We start from the raw sequence: 20,390 nt of genomic DNA on the forward strand, positions 1-20,390 counted from the left end.
CAAGCTAAAAAAAATGAAGCAAAATGATCATTTAAATGTTATTTTTCTTAATTGCATTTACACTCACAGTTAAGACACTTATGATTGCATTTTCATTAAATGTCCTGCAATGAATGTAGCAAAATTCAATATGCAAATTGAAAATGCATTTCGAGCCAATCACATCCCCCCTCCCACCCAATCATTCACTATTATAGTCACTATTGCATCACCATTCTTTATTATAGGCAAACAGTTTGTAAATTTGTTAGTGTTCATTAATCTTTTAATATACCTCTGATATAAAATAGAACTTCTGTTATGAAATAAAACAGAAATATGGTCCATTTAACAAACAAAGCAATATAATCTGCTGGATATAAATGACCTGAGTCACCTCGACAGCATCTTCCGAGTTTCGACAGCGAGAGCGGGGATGGTTGTAACACGGGTCAGTTGTAACAATTCCAATCTGTCCAATCAGGAACTACAAATCACCTGATTCATTTCGCACATGCTCAGTTTAGTCCTTATTCAACTTGTGATAAAGAAGAGCCCTGGGGCAAACATAACTGATGTTAGAGTGGGAAAAACAATTTTGAGGTAAGAACCCACTAAGCAAAATGATGTCCGAAAGACGTCTTTTCAATGTCTTTGTTACAAAAATCGGACGTTGAATGACGTCCACTGAGGAGCCAGAATGAAAGTTTTTATGACGTCTTTTTTTGACGTGTTCTGCACGTCCGATATAGACGTTCATCGAACCTTCGTACAAGTTTAAAAACTAGTTCAAATGTGGCCATTGTGGACATAGTTCAACATCATTTATGGTCTCATTTAGACATAATTACTTTGACTATTGCAGTCAGATGATCTTAGTGAGAATTAACAGAGGTTTAGATGTTGATATTTGTTTCATTTGAAGTGTCACCATTGTGGTGATCAGTGTTTGCTTTAGTTGGGCTCTTGGTCCCCTTTCTTTTTACTTTACTTTAACTTTTCTTTGGCTGCTGTAAAAGTGTGTTTGTGTAACACAATTGTTATGGCAGAGAAAGCCTAGAAAAAGTTTGAAGTGTTATCAGCTCAATGTTGATGATGACATACTCATCACAAAATGGGCCTTTAATGTTGTGTTTAAAGTTTTGTGTTTATATTTGGCATTCATAACCACCAACCTTGTGGAACTGCATTATTGGTGCCAAAAGCATTAAAATGATGAGCACATGTTTTGAGCAAATGTATCATATAGTCACACACAGACATCAAGATTTTGGATATGAATCACAACAACGGTGACAATCAAAACAAAAAAGCTTGGGAATTAAGGATGAGTTTTGTACTATGAAAGCTACCCATCATGCATTGCAGCATGAAGCTTTTTTTTTTTTAATTGTCACCATTGTTGTGAATCATATGCACAATCTTGATGTCTGTGTGTGACTATATGATACATTTGCTCAAAACATCATGCTGTTGAGCACATGCTATATTTATACACTTTCAAATAAGTGATCATTTTAATGCTTTTGGCACCAATAATGCAGTTCCACAAGGTTGGTGGTTATGAATGCCAAATATAAACACAAAACTTTAAACACAGATGCCCATTTTGTGATGATTATGTCATCATCAACATTGAGCTGATAACACCTCAAACTTTTTCTAGGCTTTCTCTGCCACAACAATTGTGTTACACAAACACACTTTTACAGCAGCCAAAGAAAAGTTAAAGTAAAAAGAAAGGGGACCAAGAGCCCAACTAAAGCAATCACTGATCACCACAATGGTGACACTTCAAATGAAACAAATATCAACATCTAAACCTCTGTTAATTCTCACTAAGATCATCTGACAGCAATAGTCAAAGTAATTATGTCTAAATGAGACCATAAATGATGTTGAAATATGTCCACATTGGCCACATCTGAACTAGTTTTAAACTTGTACGAAGGTTCGATGAAAGTCTCTATATCGGACGTGCAGAACACGTCAAAAAAAGACGTCATAAAAACTTTCATTCTGGCTCCTCAGTGGACGTCATTTCAACGTCCGATTTTTGTAACAAAGACATTGAAAAGACGTCTTTCGGACATCATTTTGCTTAGTGGGCTCAAACTTTTTCTAGGCTTTCTCTGCCACAACAATTGTGCTACACAAACACACTGTTACAGCAGCCAAAGAAAAGTTAAAGTAAAAGGAACGGGGACCAAGAGCCCAACTAAAGAAAACACTGATCACCACAATGGTGACACTTCAAATGAAACAAATATCAACATCTAAACCTCTGTTAATTCTCACTAAGATCATCTGACTGCAATAGTCAAAGTAATTATGTCTAAATGAGACCATTAATTGATGTTGAAATATGTCCACAATGGCCACATTTGAACTAGTTTTTAAACTTGTACGAAGGTTCGATGAACGTCTATATCGGACGTGCAGAACACGTCAAAAAAAGACGTCATAAAAACTTTCATTCTGGCTCCTCAGTGGACGTCATTTCAACGTCCGATTTTTGTAACAAAGACATTGAAAAGACGTCTTTCGGACATCATTTTGCTTAGTGGGAAAGTAACTTTTTTTACTTGCTTTGTTTATTTTTGTTATGGGAATTTCTCCTTTGTAGTTCATAAAACTCATCAAATTTAAATGTTTATTGTGTGCCTTTGTCTTTTCATGCAAGTTGTTAGTGCTAATGTTTTGCCTGTTACAGGAGATGTAAGGGGAGCTAGTTCATGGCTACATGACTCTGGGTTAGTTAACAACAAGACTTGAGGTTAGTTGTAACAACAAAACATTACAACCTAACACCTCACACACACACACACACACACACACACACACACACACACACACAATATAATGGTCAATTACTATGACTGAGAGTGACAAACACACTGAGACTGAGATTGACACACACAGAAACACACATCAGTTATATAGAAAAGTCAGTGTTGAATAAATCCATTTTTTTGTCATAATCCTTATTTCATTATGTTACATATCACCCCAGGGTATGTACAACTAACCCAGACTATGGGGTGAATTTAACATTTCTCTCCTCGTGTTTGAAACTAAACCATGCATTTCCTGTTTGGTGCAAATATAATAGCATGTCATTTGATAGCAGAAACTTGTAATGAGTTTGAATCATATTTTGAGCACACTGACTTAAAAGTACTTCAATATATAGACAGAAATGTCAAAAATGTTACAACCATCCCCAGTCTCCCCTACAGGAAACTGTTTCTGCAGCGCTTCCTCTCCAGAACCGGGATGAAGTTTCGCACAGTATTATTAATCATACCTTATCTTTCACGAAACTGCAAATTACCAATAACTTTCCCTGAATCATCAACATTTAATCATAAGCAGGCCCATACAGAATCTATGGACCTTTTCCTTATTTATTTAAGACAAACTGAAGAATGGCTTTATATGTTAATATGTGTTAAACTGAACTAAGAGGACCTGAAGGGTAATAATAATGTTCAGCATGACACATTATTGCCCAAACAGTGAATTTTTACATGCATCTACACACACATACACTCACGGTTCAGTGCCAGGCAGTGCTTGTCCATTTCTCACAGGTAACATGTAAGTCAATCTCTTCATTTATTTAATTATGGGTTACTTCTTTATCCTGAAATAAAACTTTATAGACAGATCAGTAATGAGTATATTTAGACGGTTCTAGAGAGGGACACTGTAATATTGTTTTTTCTCATTTTAAATTAAACAGAGAGGAGTAAAAACAAGAGTTTGCAATAATAAACGCAAGCATTGAAAGCATATTCATTAATGTTAAGACTCTTAAAAAGAAACTTATCTGTGTCAAAATCACTTTATTGTAAATTATCTGCTCAGTGTGGAGCAGTTCTTATGGTGTAAAACCGAATGATATATCATAATGATGACAGGAGACGCTAACGGTGCAAAAAACAATTGGATAACCCTTTATTTGTTTACATCAGAGCCTAAAAACATGTTTATTATATGTATATTAATGTACATAAATATTGACCTTTAATAGAATATCGATCATCGATCCATAACCTATTTATTTTTCTTTCTGTAAATAGCCTTAAATAAAAATACAATACTCTGAATGCCTTAGATTTCATTTGTATCGTATTTAATGAATTGCAAAAAGCACTTTGTATGTTAGTGCAAATTTATCTCCATGACATTGACTCAATATATTATTAGAAACGACAGCATTGTGTAAGTTAAATATTACGTTTTGCAGCTGAAATGTGGGGATGATAGATGAAGGAACTTTGCGCAATAAAAAGAGTCGAATAATCTGATCTGGGAACTAATGCAAAGTCCAAGATATTACATCCCAGCATCCTCTCCTGATGAATATCTTGAATATGGAGGCATTTTAACTGCATAATAACAGTGAAAGCATGCACTCTCAAGGTGTGTTTTTGTTTGGGTTTTGCAAAGCGAGTGGCATCTATAATGTCAGTTTGCACATTGTTAAAACAATTATGGGTAACTCTTTAGAATAATGGTCCGTCAATAATAAGTAACTATGCAGGAAGTAATGCAGGACTAATTAGTAGTTCTACATTAACACTTCAGCTACTACTGTTAACTAATATGGAAACAAGCTTATAACTAATCAGTAAGGAATATCAAATTTAGGACTCAAATTTAGATAGTTCCTTATTAGGTAATCAATCATTTGTTTAATGAGATTGGCATCGTTAATTATGACAAATTATAAAGAATTACTAATTAATTACTAATCACAACCATTCCCATACAAGTCCATATTAGAATAAGGTTTGTGTGTGCTCTGTCACAAGATGGTCACACACATCTTAAAGATAATTTCTTTTTCCACACTCACACTGAAGACTACAAACTTTACTGTTTAATGTTATGTAATTTTTCTTTATTCATTTTCATAATAATTTCATAATGTATTGCAGGTTGTTGGAACACTTTTGGAAAATGTGTCAAGTCACTTTTGGCCACTGATGATGGACTGTTGATTGAAAATGACATTAAAAACATGTCCATGCATGTCTCTGTAAGTCGTTTATTTACTAGACAAGCTATTGGTTTGGAATGCAGTTAAAAAAAGAGATGGGTGTTTATAGTTTTATACAAGTTTAGAGAGAGAGGGATTTTCATTTCCTTAAGCTAAAGCAAAAACACACCTTTACCCTCACAACTACATTTCCCATAACTCACTGCCCGGACTCATCATCCCTGATTGCATTCACCTGAGTCTCATTACCTTGTTAGTCTCAGCCTATTTAAACCATGTACACTCATTCATTATCTGTGAGGTCTTTATTTATATTTTAGGTAATGTCATCAGCTGGATCACGATAGTCTGATGTGGAGTGTCCTCTGCTGGCTCTCAAGGGCACTCCAGCTGATGACCGTTACAAGTAAGTTTCTCCTTTAGTTTCTTGTTTTGGCTAGACCTTCTCCTGACGATTGAATGCTTCCATTTTCTTTGTTTAACAAAAATAAATAATTTTGGGATTCTGGGAGAGCTTTTAACATGTTACAATATATTGATTATTTTTTTCCTGTAGCTGCATGCTTTGGATGCAGTGATTGTGGATGTAGTGTCTATTGGTTGATCTGAAGTGAAATGGCTCAACTCCACACATCCATATAGAGAAGCAAGAAGACAGACAGAAAAGAAAAGAAAAAGCACAGAGTAAATATTTTGTGAAGCTGCACTTTTATTTTCATTAATTTCATTAGCATCTTTTTCAGCTGCAATCTTTTCTTTTTAACTAGAGCTCACTGCTTTTTGCAACAACACTGATATATCTCTCCATATCTGGAAACAACTATTTTCCATCAACAAACGTTGCGAAAGTCATTCATTCATTCATTCATTATTCCTTAATCTTTTCATTTTATTTGTTTAATAATTTCCAATGAAAGTTACTTTTAATAGTAATATTAAAATGATTGTCACTACAATAAAAACTAAATTAATATGATTTCCATCAATACAATTATAGCTTGATAAACAAACACACACACACACACACCATTCTTATTGTCTCTATAAAGATTTTAATACACATATTTATTCTGTTATTTCTGTTGCAGAAGTTAAGATATTAAAGAAAATTTAAATAAGAGTCTCTGTATCTCACTGTTACTGATTTATCGTGCAGCTCAAAGTATTATGGGTAAAATCTCTCTACAATCTGTTCTGAAACATCAACACAGTTTCACTGATGATCCAGAACTAACCCAAAACCCAGGATAGAGCGTCTGAGTGAATGTGGTCTGGACTGTGTGGATGAGGCTCATTGTGTCAGAGACGCTGTAGAAGGACAGAGTTCCTGCACTGTGATCCACATACACTCCTATTCTTCTGCTGATGGACTTTACAGGGAGGGAAGTCTGTATGTTATTGTGTATGAATGTGAATCTGGAGGAAAAGCAGTCCAAACTCCAGGACTGATCATTATATCCAAACGCACACTCATTAACCGATCCCTTCCTGCTGATGCTCTTATACGACACTGATATAAACACACCACTATTCCCAATCCACTCAATCTCCCAGTAACAGCGTCCACACACACTCTCTCTACACAACACCTGATAATGACGATCAAATCTGTCTGGATGATCAGGATACGGCTGCTCTGTGCCAGTGCCAGTAATCACTCTGTTCCTCTCAGACAGACTGAGGTGTGTATTCACTGTGTTCAGATTCAGAGTGAGCTGATGGGAATCTGATGGAGAGAAAACACATCAGAATCAGGAATTATGAATCTGTCTGATCTTTTAATGTATCTGAACTCTTCATGAATCAATGTTCAGTGTATCATCAGTGTGTCAGTACAGCTGACCAAATATCCTGTGCAAATCATCATTTACATGATCAATTATAAAACTCTTCTATCATGATTTATTTCTCCTTCTACAGGAAGAACATGAACACATTCAGTGAGTTTTTCTGCTTGTTTTCTAGTGACTCACATTGTAGGAAGTCGTTCCTGGTCTTGGGATTCATGTTGGTGAAAGTGACTGTGGAAATAAACAGACATGAACAGTGTGAAGAGAAATGACACGAGAAAATACATTCATTTCTAAGGCATTTCTAATATGATGCTCTATAATATTAGATGATGGACTCATTTCTGAGAGCAGATTAATAATCTCCAGAGGCTTCATTTATAAAACACACACATAGGATTGATCCTAAATTTCATGGATTTCATCCTCCGTCATGTGTATATAAACGCTTGTCCACGATGATGAGTCCGTATTTCTGAACCATCAAGAGATTTTTGTGGCCGTTCTGTAGGAGGATTTGATGGACTTGAATGTAAGATGAACTGGGATTTATAAACTGAGATGCATTTAAGGCCAATTTTGTGAAAATGGTCATTTTATAAATCGTAGGAACATTTCGGAAATGGTTGTACGTTCAGGTTTGGGATCTTTCTCCACACGTCTGTATAAACGAGGCGCAGGAATTTACCTCCATCTGAGATCTTCTTGATCTCCTCTTTGCAGAAATCCTCCAGTTTGTCTCTCAGCTGACGAACAGATTCTCTCACGCCATCAAAAGAGGAGAGAGAACTGAAGGAAACGTCGGGTTCGTCTGTAGATTCAGGAGGTGCTGAGAGAGACTGGAAACTCTACAGAAAACAGAAATCAAAACTCATCATCTCCACACTTCAGCCAATAACCTGCACTATATCAGATCTGAGCGGCTCTTGTTGACTTGACTTCTCTTCAGTGACTCGCTTCAATCCAGCACTTTCACACAATCAGCACATTCTCCTCATATTCATCATTTAATGCTACAAACTCTAGTATTTGACACTTAATAATAATAATAATAATAATATAATTTGAATATATATATATATATATATATATATATATACTTAAGAGCAGATTGAATGTAATGCTTTCAGACACTTAATTATTTTTCAATTATTTTACTTGAATGTCTTATAGTCAAAATTTATATTAAATGCATAATATTTAGAGAGCTTTTTGACCAACTTGAGTAGGATTTAAGTATCTGTATATGTAATTTCAGAATTATTTCTATTGTCTTTGAAATATGGTTAAGTTCACTGATTTCATCACACTGTAAACCCTAACGCTCAAAATAATTGATTGGTTTGAGTAGGACAAACTTAAATTAAACTAATTACTTCAGTCAAATTAACTTTTTTGAGTATTTAGCACTTTCTTTTTCTTTCAAGTTCACAGAACTGATATATTTTAGTTTCATTGTTTTGAGTTTTATGACATTATTTATCTTAATTTAAACAAACTTAAGTTTAACTGAAACGGCTGGGATGTCTATTTCCCAGCATGCTTTGCCGATGGCACTTGAATGGGAGAGTAAATGCTAAAATAAAGTGTGATATAATGTTTTTTTGTGCAACATTAATGTTAAGTGGGAGATGAGTATTGATTAATGTTTTGTTATGATAATTTAGAAGAATTTCTGTTAATGTTGGTTTTAGGATAGTTAACATCATGGTGACAAGTGGTGCATGCGGCTTGATTTGAGAGCAAATCAAATCTTTATACTGTTGCACTCATACAGCAAGTGCTGTATAACATACTATTGTTAGCATGATAACATAGTATGTTAGCAAACTAGCTTGTTAAAACTATAAGTTAATACTAATGAAAGTGTTCACTTTGAGATTGCATGAATGTTTTAAGTTAAATGTATGAAATAGTGTACTCTGATTTTAATTGTTCTTAACTTGAAATATTTAAGTACAAAACTTAAAATCTGCCAGTTCTGCTTACTTAAACTTTGAATTTCAAAATTTTTAAAAATTGAGGCAATCAATTGCCTTAAATGTTTTGAGTTCTGCTAACTTATTTGGGTTTACAGTGAAGGCAGAAGAAACCAGAAGGAAAAATGAGTTCATATTTAATGGTAAATTTCCCAGGGCTTTGTAAGTGTGTCTCTTTAAACAGAAGATGATCAGATGAGAGTCTGACTGATGATATGACAACACAACACTTGACTGAATCTGAGTGAATTCCTGACAACATCTCAGTCAACGGCTCATTCTGCACTCATGAAATGTTTCTCTGTCATAGCAGGATCTTGCTCAAGTCCACTATGATCCTGTTCTTCTAGATCTCTGTTACCTGCAGGAACTGGATGTAATCTTGTGTATGTGAAAGCTGCTCCAGCTCAGCATCTCTCCTCCTCAGATCATTGATCTCCTGCTCCAGTCGCTCCAGTCGTCCTTCAGCTCGACTCACTGCAGTCTTTTCCTGATCTCTGATCCGCTGTGTGACCTCAGAGCGGCTTCTCTCAATGGAGCAGATGATCTCAGTGAAGATCCTCTCACTGTCCTTCACTGCTGTCTGTGCAGAGCGCTGTTACACACACATCACAATCACACAGTGGCTTCAGCACGACTGACAGAGTCCAAACTGAAACTTCTCTTCTTCTCCAGACTCACCTTATGAGACTTCACAGCCTCTCTCAGATGCTGAAGATCTTTCTGTCTCTGCTGGATTCTCTGACGGATCTTCATCTGCGTCTCCTTCAGCTGTTTCTGGAGGACAAACCAATGACAGGGAATGACACATAAAACTACTGTCAAACAAACATTAAAGTTACATGAATCCAGAGTTGATGAAGTGGTTAAAGATCTTGCATGGTAAGTTTTTACTGTCTGGTTCAAACCACAGATTCATGGTTTCCTGAAATGAATGTCAGCAGTATTTCATCAGTGCCTAGTTCTCTTACGAGAGGTTCTCTCGTATTGCGTAAGTTGCTTACGCTACGGGTAAAGTCATCTTTTCTCGAGATATGAAGCCAAAAAATTATCCTTAATTTTTATAATCTTGTCAACGCAGTGCAGCAGCAGGCAGACCTAGAGCAGGCTAACTAGCGTGCTCATTGGCTGCCCTGCGGCAACTGCAGCAGCCTACCACTGAGCCTGGCGTGACGTCGCGCCCAATGAGGGCGCTTGGCGCCCTCACGCGTCACAGACCGCCAGAAGGGGCGTGGTTAAGCGTATAAAAGGACGCTCAGAGGCTGGTTCACTGATTTTCGTCTCTACAGCGAAGCTCTCTGCATCGCTGGACTCTGAGAGAAGCCGCCATCGAATCAAGCGACCAGCAAGCCGAGGATAGAGTCTGAGGAAGCCGGTCGTCTTCGCCGCTTTCAGCCATCCGTCCCTGCTTCGCTATCCGGCGATAGTATCCTTTTATTATTGTGCTTCACTGTGTTCTCGCCGCCGCGACACACTATTCTAAAAGAGCGCGAGGCGTTTGATTCAAAATGCCTCGCATTTCCTGCAGCTCGTGCAGAGCCCCGCTCAGCGACAGGGACCGCCATGTGATCTGCAGGGGATGAAGCGGACGAGGCTGCTATCGGCGACAGCTGCTCTCTTCTAGCCTCGGACAGCGTAGAGTGGTCCGGATCTCACCGCTCCGCCTCCTCTTCGACATGGGAGTCTAGCAGGTCCCGCGCCAATGTCGACGCGGAGCTTCTCCGCCTAATCACTAAGGCGGTCGACCAACTGGGCCTCGAGTGGTCCCCTCCGAAGGCGCCCGCGCCCAACAGACTCGACGGGTGTTTTCTGCCTAGCCGCCGCCAAGCGCCTGCTTCTAGGTCAGCGACCTTCCTGCCTGAGCTTCACACCGAGCTCTCGAAGTCTAGGAGCACCCCCTTCTCCGCTAGACTCCGCTCTCCGGTCTCCTCGACCCTCTCTCAAGTAGACGGGGCCGTCGAGAAGGGGTTTTACTCAAATCCCCCCGGTAGAAGAGGCTGTCGCAACGCACCTTTGCCCGCCATCCGCTAGATGGCGCTCAAAGCCTGCAGGACCACATCAGCTCTCGTCGGCCGCGCCTTCACTGCCGCCGGCCAGGCTGCTTCCGCCCTGCACTCGATGGCTGTTCTCCAGATCCTTCAAGCCGATCTCCTCCTGTTACGTACTGAGAGGATATGGTGTTTTTGTTGTTTTTCTTCCTTTTGCTGTCATTCTCTCTCCGCTATCACCTCTCAGGGCTGTGCTGCTGGCTGTCCATCATCATTATGACGTGCACCTGATTGGGCGTCTTTACTATAAAAGATTGACGTAGACCGGAAGCGGGAGAGAGAGAAGGAGCTTTGTTTGGTTTTCGTTTTGGTTCACGCGGTGGCGTGCCTTGTTTTCTTTTGTTTGTGATTTACTGTTTATATTTTTGGGTCAACTATTTATTTTCTCTCAGTTGGTTATTTTTGGTTTACGATGGACTTGAGTCCCTACGTTTCTTTCTGTATATTGCTTTGTAACCGGCCAGGGAGTAGTGAATAGGAAAGTATGTCACGTGACTTCCATCCATGCAACACCTAGGGGAAATCCGTGTTAGTACATCAGGTAAGGAGCGGGTGCTATATTGTATGTTTTTGTTTTATGTAGTGTAGATTAAGTAGGGCGTGCTGAGCGCCGTTGATTTTGTTTTGTTTTATTTTCTTGTGGTAGTAGTTTAGCGGGGACGGGGAAAGTAGTTATTGTGGGTTTTGTTTTGTTTATTTCCTTAATTTAGCCCCGCTCAAGTTCCTACTCCCTGGGTACGGTATTTGTCTCTCTCTCATTTGTGCACGTGGGTGCTATGAATAAACACATGGATCTTTCATGATTTGAACCTTATTTTTTTGTCTTTGTGTCCTTTTGCACCAGCACCGTAGAAACATTATCCGGCTGACTAATCCGGGGATTAAATTATTTTATGTTGTGTTCCCTTATCATGCCCTGGGCCCTTTTGGGACGTAACATAAATGTGGGGGCTCGTCCGTTCCTTACAGCCTGGGCGTTGTTGAGGTGCTGGTTCAAGTTGTTAAGTTGTACTTTAGAGAAGGATTTAGTACATTTGTCGAGTGCATTAGAGAATGATTTAGGGATTGTGTGTGTTTTCTTGTGGAGTTAGTTGGTGGCCTATGGTTCGTTTGTAAATTTCATTATGACATCGTACGCACAAAATTTCATTGAGAATCCTTCATTTGAGGCGTTTGAGAGATGTCGGAAAGATGAATTGATTGCCATAGCTGACCACTTCCGAATTTCTGTTAGGCAACAATTGTTAAAAAGGGAGATTAAAGATTTTTTATTGCATCGATTAGTGGAAATGGATGTTTTAGTTTTATCGGAGACGGAGGGAGAAGCAGTTCAAATGGCCGTTGATGCGCAAAGTGCAAAGGCTGGGGAGGAAGTTGTGAAACTGGCTGGGACGGAGACCGAGGTCGAAGCCCGAGCAGCTTTGCCACCCTTTGAGCCGTTTTCCCCGGCCACGCCGGGATCGATAGGGGAGTCGAAACTGAAAGTTCGTCTCGCCCGACTCCGTATGGAAGCGGAGGAGAGAGCGCAAGTACGTCAGGGCGAATTTGATCTGCGGCTCAAAATCCGTAGGTTGGAAATAGATGCTGAGAAAGAAGTGAACTTGCGCCGGTTAGAGATAGAGGGGAGGAAGCTCGCACCTGTCACTGCTGGTCCGGTCACTTCTAACTTGGTGAGTAAAGATAGTGCAGCTCGAGCTTCTACAGGCTCGGCTGCATTCGATGTGAGTAAAAATCTTCCCTTGGTGCCTTTGTTCAGAGAGTCGGAGGTGGATAGCTATTTTGGAGCTTTCGAACGGATAGTGGTCTCGTTAGGATGGCCTAAAGATGTATGGGCATTATTGTTGCAGTGCCGGCTGTCAGGAAAGGCTTTGGAAGTTTTTTCTGCACTTTCGTTAGCGGATAGTTTGCAGTATGAGACCGTTAAGACAGCTATCCTTCGTTCGTTTGAGTTAGTCCCAGAGGCTTACCGACAAAAATTTAGAAACCACAGGAAAAGTGTGCATCAAACATTTGTTGAATTCGCTCGCGAGAAAGGGGTGTTATTCGATAAATGGTGTGTATCAAGTAAAGTAACAGATTTTTCCTCTCTCCGAGAATTAGTGTTACTTGAGGATTTTAAGAAATGCTTGCCGGAACGCATTGTTCTGTATTTGAATGAGCAAAAAGTCTTTCATGATTTGAACCTTATTTTTTTGTCTTTGTGTCCTTTTGCACCAGCACCGTAGAAACATTATCCGGCTGACTAATCCGGGGATTAAATTATTTTATGTTGTGTTCCCTTATCATGCCCTGGGCCCTTTTGGGACGTAACACCTCCGCAAAATGGACGAGAAAGGCCCGGATCACGCTGTCCTGACGGACCTGCGCAGTGCAACGGACCTCTTGCTTCACGCTACAAAGTCCGCGGCACAAGCCATCAGGAGATCCATGGCTTCGCTCACCGTCACCGAAAGACATCTTTGGTTGAAGCTCGCGGATATGAGCGAATCTGAGCACTCCGTGTTCCTCAACGCCCCGCTCTCCCCCACCGGTCTCTTTGGCCCAGCGGTAAGCGGGATTGTGGATCGTTTTTCGGAGGTACAGAAGGCGTCGCAGGCCTGAATATCTTCCTGCCCCGCCGCTCGAGCTCAGCTGCAGGCCGCTCTCAGAATCAGCCTCCTGCACACAGCTTGTCACAGCGCTCTTCTCGGCCTCCGTCTTCGCAGCAATGACAGGGCGGCCGCCCTAGATCGCGCTCGACCAGCCGTCACAGACCGCCTCCCCCTCGGGGACCCCGGCCCAAGATAGCGCTGAAGCCCGAGCCCGCGAAGTCCTCCTAGCAACCGCAGGGAGGAAAAGATGGTTGAGTCCCGCCGCGGCCGGACCGCCATCAAAGCGCCTACCTCTGTCAGTCCCCTTAGAAAAGGCTACTGCAGCAGTGTACACCACAGCCAACGAGTCAGTTATACAACTCGCTCGCCTGCACACAAACGCCGTTTTTACGGCGACCCAGAGAAATCTCAAAAAGAGCGTAATGTCTGGTTATCCGGCTCACGCCGAGGGTGTTATGAGTGTAGAAAATGTGCCCACATCTCTGTGTTCACCCCTACACACAAGCACGATCCCCCCGGTATGTCCCACAGAGCGCACTCTCATAAAGCGGGCACGCGCCGCTCGAGTGCTAAGTGTAGGAAATGTGCCCACGATCCCGTGCCCACACCTACCCACTGCCCGCTCTGTCACACAGTTGTCCCGGGGTTCAGATCCTCTAAAGCTCCCAAACACTGGCCGTGTTGCGTATGTAAGCCCTGTGCCCGCTCACGAGCGCGCGCACTTACCAATAAATACGCTAACCCCATCGCCGCTCTCGCGCCACGGGTTTCTAGGCACAAAATGTTCTCCATCCATAGCGACCGAGCCGTTGTGTGCTGTCCAGCCAGCCACCGCTGTCAGCGAGCCTCCGTATTCGAGCACCGGCGGCGCGTGCGCCGCCCCATCCTCTCTGATACAGGTTCCCCATCCCGCGCAGGGCGGCGATCTGAACCCAGAGACCATTCGACCCCTAGCTCAGATCCAGATTATACCCCGTCACAGGCCATTCTTGAGATTCGCCTTCGACGGTCAGGTATATCAATACACCGTCCTGCCGTTCGGCCTGTCTCTAGCACCCCGTACATTCACGAAGTCAAAGACAGGGGATGCGGATATTGAACAATCTGGACGACTGGCTGATACTGGTGCAGTCAGAGACAAATCTCATGTCTCACAGAACAACGCTCCTCAGCCATCTGGAAAGCCTGGGTCTCTCGGTCAACTGGACCAAGAGCTCATTACTGCCCAGTCAGTCAATTTCGTCAATTCAACATCTCGCCGCGTCTTTCCACACAGGCAGCCGGGTCCCGCTGAGAACATTTCAGAGAATGTTGGGGCATATGGCCTCAGCTGCAGCTGTGCTCCAGCTGGGCTTACTGCGCATGCGCCCGGTACAACGCTGGCTGAAAGCGTGAGTGCCTCACCGAGCCTGGACTGCCGGCGGCTCGCGAATCAGTGTGAATCAGGGCTGTGTTTCAGCCCTGCAGCCCTGGCTGGCGGCCGAATGGTACCACATGGGGGTGACAATGGGAGTTGTCTCACACCGAAAAGTTGTCTCGACAGATGCCTCCAACCTAGGTTGGGGGGCTCTTTTCGAGGGCAGACCGGTCTATGGCCTCTGGTCAGACCAGGAGAATCGCCTTCACATAAACTGTCTAGAGATGCTGGCGGTCGAGAATGCCCATACCTGCGGGATCACCATGTACTAGTCCGCATGGACAATACGTCAGTGGTGTCCTACGTGAACCGTCAGGGCGGTGTCAGATAAAAAATTCTCTGCGCCCTGGCGTAACGCCTCCTCGTTTGGGCTCAGCACTCACTGCGCTCGCTGAGAGCCGCGCATGTGCCCGGTCACCTGAACGATGGTCCAGACAGACTGTCCAGAGACAATGTTCCCCGGGGGAATGGTCTTTGCATCCCCAGACAGTCCAGTTATTGTGGCGCCTTTTCGGCAAAGCGAAAGTCGACCTTTTTGCGTCAAAAGACAACGCTCACTGCCCAAGGTTCTTTTCAAAGAACGAGGATGCGCTGGCCCAGACCTGGCCCAGCGGCCCGCTGTATGCTTTCCCCCCGGTCTCACTGTTGCCACAGGTCATCGGGAGAATCAGGGAAGCACGCCACTCGGTGCTCCTCATAGCCCCGCACTGGGAGAATCAAACGTGGTTCCTGGAGTTAATGCGGCTGGCAGACACAGCCCCATGGCCGATACCGGTGAGGAGAGACCTTCTCTCTCAAGCCCGCGGCTCGATCTGGCATCCTCATCCAGAGCGCTGGTCTCTGCATGCATGGATAATCAACGAATACCCGTTGACCTGCCAAAAGGGGTTGTGAACACGATCACACAGTCTAGAGCTACCTCTACGAGACGGCTCTACACGTCGAAATGGTCTGTGTTCGATAAGTGGTGCACCGCCAAAGATTTGGACCCACATACGTGTGGGGTCTCGCGGGTGCTTTGCTTCCTTCAAGAGCTGTTGGACATGGGCAGGTCCCCCTCCACGCTCAATGTGTATGTTGCTGCCATTTCAGCGTTCGCCGACTCGGCGCATGGCCGCGCATTAGGAAGGAACGAGTTCATCATCCGCTTCCTTAGAGGAGTCAGGAGGATGAATCCCCCGCGGCCCCCGTCGGTTCCTATTTGGGATCTTTCCCTGGTCCTAGAGGCCTTGAAAGCGCATCCCTTTGAACCGATAAAAACTGTGGATTTCAAATATCTCACGCTCAAAACCGTTTTTCTGATAGCTTTGTCATCAGTCAAACGTGTGGGTGACCTACACGGGTTATCAGTTAACGCTGCGTGCCTCGAGTTCGGACCTAATGACTCGAAAGTCATTCTCAAACCAAGGCACGGTTATGTCCCCAAAGTGATGGGCACTCCCTTCAGAGCGCAAGTCATTTCTCTCTCAGCTTTGCCGGCATCCGGCAGCGAGGTCGATAATAACCTCCTCTGCCCTGTCAGAGCACTGAGAAATTACATCACGTGCTCCGCCGCTGTCAGGCGCTCGGAGCAGCTTTTCGTTTCGTTTGGTGGGCGCACCAAGGGTCTCGCCGCCTCGAAACACAATCTATCCAGATGGATAGTGGACGCTATTGCGGCTGCTTACGCATCTAAAAACCTGCAGTGCATCAGGGCATCAGAGCTCACTCCACTAGAGGCATGGCCTCGTCGTGGGCTTGGTCCAGCGGGATTTCCATTCATGACATTTGTACGGCGGTGGGCTGGGCCTCCCCTTCTACATTTGTTAGGTTTTACAATCTGGAAGTTCCCGCCCTGCAGGCTAAACTTTTATCAGTCTAAGTCGCGCGTATGCCCGGCCCACATTCTCGTGTGCAGGCTACTGCTGTTCGATTTAGCTCTCCTGGTTGAGCTGCACTATAAAGGGTTGTGTAGGTTTCAGTTCAGACCGGCTGGGCCGCTCTGCACTCTCTACTGTGTGCTTATGTACATGCGCTAGCCATTCTGTTGGCCGCCCGGCTCCCACTTATCGTGTTCCCCGGGCTTTCCCTGGGACTCATTCAGTGGATGCTGGGCGCGCACGGCGTTGACAAGGGTGTTCCCGTAGCGTAAGCAACTTACGCAATACGAGAGAACCTCTCGTAAGAGAACGTAATCGGTTACCTAACATAACCTCTGTTCTCTCTAGAAGAGGGAACGAGTATTGCGTAACCCGCCGTGCTCGCGCCACGAGCTCATTCGCTTCATTGACGAAAACCAGTGAACCAGCCTCTGAGCCTCCTTTTATACGCTTAACCACGCCCCTTCTGGCGGGCTGTGATGCGTGAGGGCGCCAAGCACCCCCATTGGGCGTGACGTCACGCTAGGCTCAGTGGTAGGCTGTGCAGTTGCCGCAGGGCAGCCAATGAGCACGCTAGTTAGCCTGCTCTAGGTCTGCCTGCTGCTGCACTGCGCTGACAAGATTATAAAAATTAAGGATATTTTTTGGCTTCATATCTCCAGAAAAGATGACTTTACCCGTAGCGTAAGCAACTTACGCAATACTCGTTCCCTCTTCTAGAGAGAACAGAGGTTACGTTAGGTAACCGATTACGTTTTACATCATTAGTATCATCATTTACTCTCCCTCATGTCGCTCCAAACCTGTATGACTTTCTGTCTATTGTGAGACACAACAGAAGATATTTAGAAGAATGTCTCAGCGGTTTACAGAGGCCAAATAAAATATGGTGACACATCAATAACATCAAACCTCATTGGTTCTTTCATGTCACAGTCACATGACTAAACACCATGATGTCATGACACAAACACCAGTGAAGTTTGATGTTTTTGATGTCATCATATTTGATTTGGGCTCCACATACATGAGTTTATCAATGATTTGGTTTAGGTTTATGGTTGTTAATCCCTGCACGCACGGCGTCTTACATTGGGTTCCCGCAGCGTCTTAGCTAAGACGCAGTACGAGAGAACTCTCGTAAGAGAACGTACTCGGTTACTAACGTAACCTCGGTTCTCTCTAGTAGAGGGAACGAGTACTGCGTTCCTTGCCGTGCGTATGATTCACTCTGGTTCGCTTCTTCGATGAAATAAATCAAGTGAGTCAGCCTTTTCGAGCTACCTTTATAGGGCTAGGCCACGCCCGTGTCGGCGGGAAGTGGCCTCATTGGTCTGATGTTGCATCAGCCTGCGCTCGATAGGCTTATGCATTTGCCGTAGAGCAGCCAATGAGCAAGCGAGCCGTCTCGCCTGTGGCTGTATACTGCTGCAAATGCGTTTTACAATATTATAAAATTAAGGATAATTTTTTGCTTCAATATTTGTGAAAAGAGACTTTTCCCCCGCAGCGTCTTAGCTAAGACGCAGTACTCGTTCCCTCTACTAGAGAGAACCGAGGTTACGTTAGTAACCGAGTACGTTCTTTCATGTCACAGTTACATGACTAAACACCATGATGTCATGACACAAACACCAGTGAAGTTTGATGTTTTTGATGTCATCATATTTGATTTGGGCTCCACATACATGAGTTTATCAATGATTTGATTTGTGAATAAAAATGTGGCTCTTTTAAAAGTAGCATATTTTAAAGACTTCACTTATTTTGGAAATGATATACTTTAAAAAAATATACAGTAATTGTGAAATAAGTGTGAACTGAACGTAATGTTTTCAGACACGACGTAATTGCATGTTAATTGCTATTAAATGAAAATGTATTATAGTTTAAATGTAAATATAAAGCAATTAGCTGAACTTAAGAGTGACTTTTTGACCCACTTAAGTAAGATTTAAGTATATAATGTAATTTCATAATTCTACTGAGTTAAATTGAAATATTAAATATTATTAAAATGCACTTAATTTTACATGATAAAAAAGTGTACTTTATAAAGTGTACAGTCATGAAAGTTGACTCTCTTTAAGTGCATTTAAGTGGCCTTTCATTTCATTAATATTATATTATCTGCAAGTATATATATATATTTTTTTTAAATATACTTTTAATTTGAAGTACACTACAAGTGCATGTCAACACTTAAGCGTACTCCTTTCTTTAACCACTAGTTGTTTAGATTACTTTTATGCTTTTTCTCCTTTTTGGAGCTTGAAACTTTTTACTCCATTGACTTACAATGTATAAACTAAAATAGATGAGAAATTCTTCAAAATGTCATCTTTTATATTCCACAGAAGAAACTCAGTCAAACTGGTTTGGGACAACATGAGTAAATGAGTGAGTGAATAAAGACACTTTCATTTCTGTGTGATCAATCCCTCTCAGTTCATACCTGTTTCTCTGTCCTCTGTGCTGCAGTTGATACAGTGTTGTGGTTTTTATGTTCACTCTCCTTACACCACACACAAATCCACTGTTGATCAGTGATACAGAACATTTCTAGCTCTTTATCATGTTTACGGCAGATCATGTCCTGCAGTCGTCCAGTGGCATCAATCACTTTGTGTGGCTTACGGGAGTGAAATTCCTCATGATGGTCAAAATGAGTTTGACAGTAAGATTCCTGACACACCAGACAGGACTTGACGGCTTTGTATTTTCTTCCAGTACAGACGTCACACTGCACGTCTCCAGCTCCAGCGTAACAGTCAGCAGGAAGTTTAGTCTTCTTCAGTTTCTCCACCAGTTCAGCCAGAATGGTGTTTTTAGCTAAAGCAGGTCTTGGACTGAAGGTCTGTCTGCACTGAGGGCAGCTGTAGACTCTCTTCTCATCCTCCTGATCCCAGCAGTCTGTAATACAGATCTTACAGTAACTGTGACCACAGAGGATTGTCACTGGATCCTTCAGGAGATCCAGACACACTGGACACGTGAACTCATCCTGATCCACTGAAATTCTGGCTTCTGCCATTTTACTGCATGAATACAGAGAGACACAAACACACAACAGCTCAACAATACTTCTGTTTCTGTTTCTGTTTCTGTTTCTCTGAACTGAGGAGTTGTAATAGTTCCTGCTTCTGTGTTTGAATGACGTGTGTAAAACAGGAGTGTCTGTAAAGCAGCTTCCTCATTCACGGTGAAGGAAAGTCACTTTACTGCTGTGCATGTGTCCTAGTGGAGTCAAAAACATCGTAATTACGAGTTCCGAGCTCATGAACCATTCAATCCGTTAAATTCCGCGTTATACAGTAAATTCAGTCTTTATGACTCCGAAATGACTCCGGACAATTCCGTCCGTGTTGGGCTTTACTTTCGGTTTTATTTGCGGTAGTTTGCGCGTTGGCTTGGTGAAGAGATTCTCAGCTGATGCGTGTTGCAGAAGCGCGTCATATCTGGCTATAACATGTCATTGATGTGTCGTTCATGAACGATTCGTTAATTTTGAACGAATCTAATATGACTCGGGACTACCGAGTTGTCTCAGAGAGTGGTTCGTTAATTTTGTGTTGACAGCGCATGCGCGCAACATCTCATAGGCTCTGTACATGAAACAGAAATGATTAGTTCGGGTTCGGCTCGGCCGGGTCCTCCGAGTCTTTCGTTCTTCCTGTCAGTCCCATAAAGACTATATGAGTTCATCGAGTCTTTCGAGT

General features: G+C 42.7%; 1 protein-coding gene across 1 annotated transcript; it reads right to left on the bottom strand.

The window, feature by feature from the left end:
* Positions 1-5,894: 5,894 nt before the first annotated feature.
* LOC311294730 (tripartite motif-containing protein 16-like protein) lies at positions 5,895-19,755 on the bottom strand. Its single transcript, XM_084415758.1, has 6 exons — positions 19,127-19,755; positions 9,438-9,533; positions 9,118-9,351; positions 7,466-7,625; positions 6,961-7,008; positions 5,895-6,713 (listed from the first exon to the last, which is right to left on the bottom strand). The coding sequence occupies exons 1-6, from the start codon at positions 19,703-19,705 to the stop codon at positions 6,190-6,192; spliced, it is 1,641 nt and encodes a 546-aa protein (XP_084271884.1). The 5' UTR covers positions 19,706-19,755; the 3' UTR covers positions 5,895-6,189.
* Positions 19,756-20,390: the final 635 nt, after the last annotated feature.

Source organism: Rutilus rutilus (assembly GCF_951802725.1).
Source record: "Rutilus rutilus genome assembly, chromosome: 1".
NCBI lineage: Eukaryota > Metazoa > Chordata > Actinopteri > Cypriniformes > Leuciscidae > Rutilus > Rutilus rutilus.